The 5666-nt window shown below is 48.4% G+C and overlaps 1 protein-coding gene across 1 annotated transcript in view; it reads right to left on the reverse strand.

Moving 5' to 3' along the window:
* Ptpn23 (protein tyrosine phosphatase non-receptor type 23) overlaps positions 1–2216 on the reverse strand; it is a 30668-nt gene extending 28452 nt beyond the window's left edge. The window contains 1 exon segment of the mRNA XM_015489339.2: positions 2030–2216. Coding sequence (XP_015344825.1) covers positions 2030–2113 — 84 coding nt within the window. The 5' untranslated portion in view covers positions 2114–2216.
* Positions 2217–5666: the final 3450 nt, after the last annotated feature.

Below are 5666 nucleotides of genomic sequence, written 5' to 3' on the forward strand. Positions count from 1 at the left end.
GGACCTCAAGGAAAGCATGTCCTATTGCATGCGGGTTTGACGTCCACGCCCCGCCCTACGAAAAAAGGCGTCGGCTGATATGGGATCAGGTCTGGGGAAGGCGCCTCCTTAGGACTGAACCATACACTGCAGCCACTTCTGCACAGTGGGATAGGACCTCTACTTTCGCCTGCATTGTTATATAAAATAGAAGGGGGAACTGTGGTAAGCCATTCTTATAGACCGTGGCCGCCATTAGAAGATGGCGCCGGCTTCCACTGTGGCCTGTGATAAACAACTCCTTTTATGGAGAGTTGGCGCGCAATCCCTTACCACCCTATGAGAGAGATCCACGTGGCGGCTTAGGATTGGGATGCGGGGGGCTTTATTAAGCTGTGCTTGGGCGTGTCGAGCAGTGGGCGCTAGAAGATGATACATGACTCAAGGCCTGAATACACTGCTGAAAGAAGAATCCTGTGTCGTGTTTTCCCTTGCCGGCGAGGGGTCGCGACACCCAACTACTCAGGAAGCTGAGGCTGGAGCATCTCAAGTTAGAGGCCAGCCTGGGCAATTTAGGGAGACTCTGACTCAAAATTTAAAAAAATTTAAAGAGGATTTTTTAAAAAAGCCTTTATTTTATTTATTTTTATGTGATACTGAGGATCGAACCCAGTGCCTCACACGTGCTAGGCAAGTGCTCTACCACTGAGCTACAACCCCAGCTCCTCAAAATAAAAAATTTTTAAAGGGCATATGGGGTAGCTCAGTGGTAAAGTGCTTGCCTAGCACTTGGGATTGAGCTGGGTTCAATCCCCAGTACCCTAAAAAAAATAATAGTAATAATAATTGACTCATTCTGTAAAGCTAGAAAACAAAAAGTTTTGCTGTTTTAGAAAAACTCACCTGGTTGTGTTTTTACAAAAAAAAAAAAAAAGCAGATGTGGAAAGTGTTAACAAAATTCCGGAATTTTAGATCGGTTTATCTAATTTCCTGGTTTTACAGCTTGGGAGTGTAGTTCAATGGTAGAGCACTTGCCAAGCATGCATGAGGACCCTGGGTTCCATCTCCAGCCAAGGAGGAAAAAAAAAAGGAATGCAAACTAACAGTGCCTGAACTAAGGCAGTGGTATCATGAAAAGAAGATGGGAGACAGTTTCTTGGGAAACTACTTCCAAACTCACTTTCTCTCTCCTAGTTCTTTCTCCAAGTGTTGTCTGCTGCTTACTCCAGCAGCTAAAAACCCCAAGGCCTCCCACCTGCAGCAACCTCCAGGTTGTTCCTTTTAACTTCTACTCTGGCCCTCAATGCCACGGGGCAGCCCGTCCTAAAGCAGCAGCTAGTTCAATCACCACTCAATCTCTCACAAAGAAGCCCCTTGCCTCGGTCAACATCAAACCCGTCTCCTCTGTTCAACACAATGACTAGTAAGGTCTCTCTGAGAGCTACAACACAACATGTTGTCCCGGCAGTTTTGAAAAGCGGTAGCCCTCCTAAAAACGGCAAAAATTGTGTGTTTAGGTTCAAAAAGGTTTTCGAATAAGATTCTTCTTGTGAAGAGACCATGCAGAATTGTAGTCAGCGCCAGGGGCTGAGCATCTCTATAGGCCACCGGGGGTTGCGATACGCAACACACATCCTGTGCCATCCTCAGCATCTGTCCAGTGGGGTCGTGGGTGAAGAGCCCACCAAGGGCCAGCCGAGCAGCGGAACTTGCACGGTCTGGGCTGCCTACCGCTCCCAGTGGGGCGGTCCTGCCGTGGAAACGGGCGGGGCAGTACTGGGTTAGCACGTCGCCCTTAGGAAGTGGAGCCTCCGTGGGACTGCAGGGTGGCCCGGGGCAGAAGTAGGGAAGCGGTTCCGGCAAGGATGCGGGAGCTTGCTTGCGAGGACAAGCAAGAAAGGGAAGGACTGTCCGCGAGCGCAGGAGTGGGCGAGGCGGAGGAAAGCCGGCCTGCGACAGGGCTTCACAGGGACGGCGCACAGGGGGCGTCATGCGCTGCCAGACGACTGAGATCAGCGGCGGACAGGGAAAGGTGGGAGGAACGCTCACCTTCTTCACGGCTGGCTGGAAGAGGAAGTCCCCGGCCTCCTTCAGGTCCAGCCAGATCATGGGCATGCGGGGCACAGCCTCCATGGCGACAGCGCCCTGCGGCCACAGGCCGCTCCCTTCGCCGCTTAGTTGCGGGTTCAACCGCGCGCACGGCCCCGCCCCTCCGCGCCGGAAGTCGCTCGTCACGCGGAGACGCACACTACCCCACGGCCTGCTGGGAGGCGCAGTCCGCCCCGCGCCGCCTTTTACCCAGGTGGTCTCCGATTGCGCATGCTCGGTTGCCTTCGCGTGGAGGAAGTCGGGAGGGGAAATTCCGCCGAAGGAAAAGGGTTTCTGGGAGTGGTGGTTTCTGTCAGCTAAGCGGCGAGGTCCTGCCCACTCAGTGCTTAGTTATGGGCCAGTTAAGAGATTTCACTGGGAATTTACATTCCCAGTATCCTCGAAGGCCGCGGAGGACTGGGGCTGGGGCTGTTTGAAGTTGGTGCGCGGCGGGCCGCGCGAGAGGAGTAACAGAAAACATCCCTCAAGGCGGTGCGAGGGAGGCTTCCGGGCCATTCCAAGTCCTCGGAGGACGCACCGAGTGGAGACTGGCGTATTTAGCCCCACTTGGAAGGCCTGGCACTGCCTGAAAGAACAACACTTCCTCTTGTGGTAAAAGGAAAAGAGTGGACTTAAGAGGACCTAGGAGCTCCCAGACTCCGGAAGGGCCCTTGTCTCCAGAAAGGCGACCTGTAGGGCAGAAATTTTTAAATCCTATGTATATACTACCTAGTTTTAGAAATAAATAGAGAATGGTTTGCAGATAGTGCAAAGTGGAAGCCTTTTGTTGTCTTCCAGGAGAGAAGTGATGGTGGCTGTAGTTGGGGGAGGTAAACAGTGGGCAGAGAAACTTTGTGCCCACTTTGAAAAACATGTGAGGACTATTTTGGCGATAAAATGATTAGAACTAGGCGTGGATGGATTTAAGGGGAAGGAGGATGTCAAAAGATAATTTCCAAGTCCCTAGCCTATGTAGCTGGTGGCTGCCGTCCTGTTTGACATGGTCGGGTTCAGGTCTGTGAAGCTGGAGACAGATACCTTCAGAGGAAATGTGGAGCAGACCATGAATGTAAGATGTGGACTCATAAGGCAGGCTTCAACTCCAAAGCAGGGTCCAGGTCTCCTTTGCAGTGAAACCAGAGCCTTTCAACACTCAGTCAAGAGCCTACCTTCATGCCAGCTGGACATAGAGCAAAGAGGAAAGAAAAAAAGCACACCAATATTCATGGCAGCGTTATTTACTATAACCAAAAGATGGAAACAACTCAAATGTCCAGCAACAGATGAATAGATAAACCAACTCAGTTTATACATACAATGGATACTATTCAGCCATACAAAGAAGGAATTTCTGATATACTAAGCTAAATAAGGTAGTCACAGAAGAACAGATATTCTTTATGATTCCACTTATAAAAAAGAAATGATAAAAAGAAAATTTTATCATCTTAAAAATATCTTATTTCTAGAAGACCATCTTGAGGTCACTTTATCAGAGGTGGAGGAATTAAGGACAAGTCCCACACCCTTCAAAACTACCCAACACAATTTATAGTAAAGGAAATGCAGAAGTGTAAAACGGCTTCCCTTAAGGCTCTCTGATGGTAAGATAGCAGTCAGGTATAGGGTTGATATAGAACTGCAAGACCCAGGTATAGAAGCTGGGTCCAGAGCAGACTGAGGAGTAGGAGCTAGTGTTGCTAAGCAAAGAGGCAGAAGCTTAGCCACAGAACACAGGGTAGCCCCCAAACGTGAAGCCAGCAAAGGGTCAGATTTAAGCAGTTGCAGGTCAGTATGAGCCAGAACAGGAAGAGAAGCAGGGTAGGAGCCTATAAATATGCCTTTCAAGACATCGAGAAGACATGCAGGCTAGGTACAAAAAGGAGCTCTGGCCAGGTTCTGGGATTCAGAGCAGCCAGGCAGATTGAGCTTCTGAGCTTCCCAGAGTGACAACTTTGGGTGGCAATGATTGTCTCCTTCCTTGATCCTCAATCCTCTAGAATGGGAATACCTGGCCCCACTTGGTGTTTCTGGGGTTGAGCTACAACAGACAACCTGTGAGTTCCAGGTGTATCAGTTTTCTAGAGTTGCCCCAATAAAGTTCCACAGAGTAAGTGGCTTAACGTGTTTATTTTCACACAACTCTGAAGGCTGGAAGTTCAAGGTCAAGCTGTTTGCAGAGTTGGTTTCTTCTGAGGCCTTTTGCCTTGGCTTGTCAATAATCATCATCTCCATGTGTCTTCAGATCTCCCTTTGTCTCCAAATACAGTACTGGAGATTATGACTTCAACATAGGAATGGGGTGGGATGCAAAATTCACAATAAGGTTTCAATTACACGAAGGGTGATTGGTGTGAAAAACACCAAATACCTTCATAGGTCTTGAATACTGAGGCCAGGATGGGACAGCAACAGTGGGACAGCAGAAAGTATGTCTCTGGGGGAACAGGGGTTGGGGGTGGGGGTGCCCTCCTAACACATATTTCTCCAGCACAGTTGGGAGTTACAGGAAGCATAGCTTCAATGGTACTGGAGAAGAGTCAGCTTCATCACAAGGGGGCAGCAAACACCTAATTTACCCAGGTCTCCTGACATTTACCTTAAGACAACTTCTCCATCACACTTAGCAGAGCTGCATGGGTCTTCAAAGATACACACACACACACACACATGCCCTTTCCTGTGTTACCCATGTGGAAACAGCCTGGGCTTGGGGAGGAGATCACCTAAAGTCTTCCAGCAAGTGAATATAAGAGACTGGGCTGAGCATGGTTCCCTTACGTTCACTTATTCAGCAAATATTTTCTGAACACCCACAGTGTCCTACAAATGGTGTCCTATAAAATGGGTGAGGGGTTCACCCTCGTAAGGTCACATTCTAGCAAGGGGAGATGTATATCAACTATAAAGAACAGTATGTGGGCTCAGGTTGTGGCTCAGTGGTGGAACACTTACTTGCCTAGCATACATGAGGTGCTGGGTTCAATTCTCAGCACCAGATATAAATAAATAAATAATATCCATTGACAACTAAAAAAAATATTAAAAAGAAGAAGAAGAAGAACAACAACAACAACAGTATGTTAGGGGCTGGGATCATAGCTCCATGGCAGAGTGCCTGCCTAGCATGTGTAAGGCACTGGGTTTGGTCCCTAGCACCACATAAAAACAAACAAAATAAAGGCATGCTATCTACAACTACGAAAAAAATTAAAAATAAAAAACAAACAAGCAAAAAAACCCAGTCTGTTAGATGGCAACACCTGCTATGGTGAAAAGAAAAAAACAGAACAGGGATAGTTTTGGGAGGAGGACATTTGCAATTTTATATCAGGTAATCAAGGGAGGCTTCACTTTGAAGATACTTACTGAGCAGAGATCTGAAGGAAGCGAAGGAGCAAGCTAGGGGCATAGCTAGGGGAAGCATATTTCAGAAAGAGAGCCGCAGATGCAAAGGCGCCAAGCCAGGACTATATCTGGCATGCCTGAAGAACAAGCAGGAAGCCAGAGTGGCTGAGGCTGAGTGCCTGTGGAGAACAGCAGGAGGTGAGGTCAGAGAAGCACTGGGAGAGGGGAAGAAGGTTGTATATTGCATATT

Source organism: Marmota marmota, unplaced genomic scaffold (genome assembly GCF_001458135.2).
Source record: "Marmota marmota marmota unplaced genomic scaffold, marMar, whole genome shotgun sequence".
Classification (NCBI taxonomy): domain Eukaryota; kingdom Metazoa; phylum Chordata; class Mammalia; order Rodentia; family Sciuridae; genus Marmota; species Marmota marmota.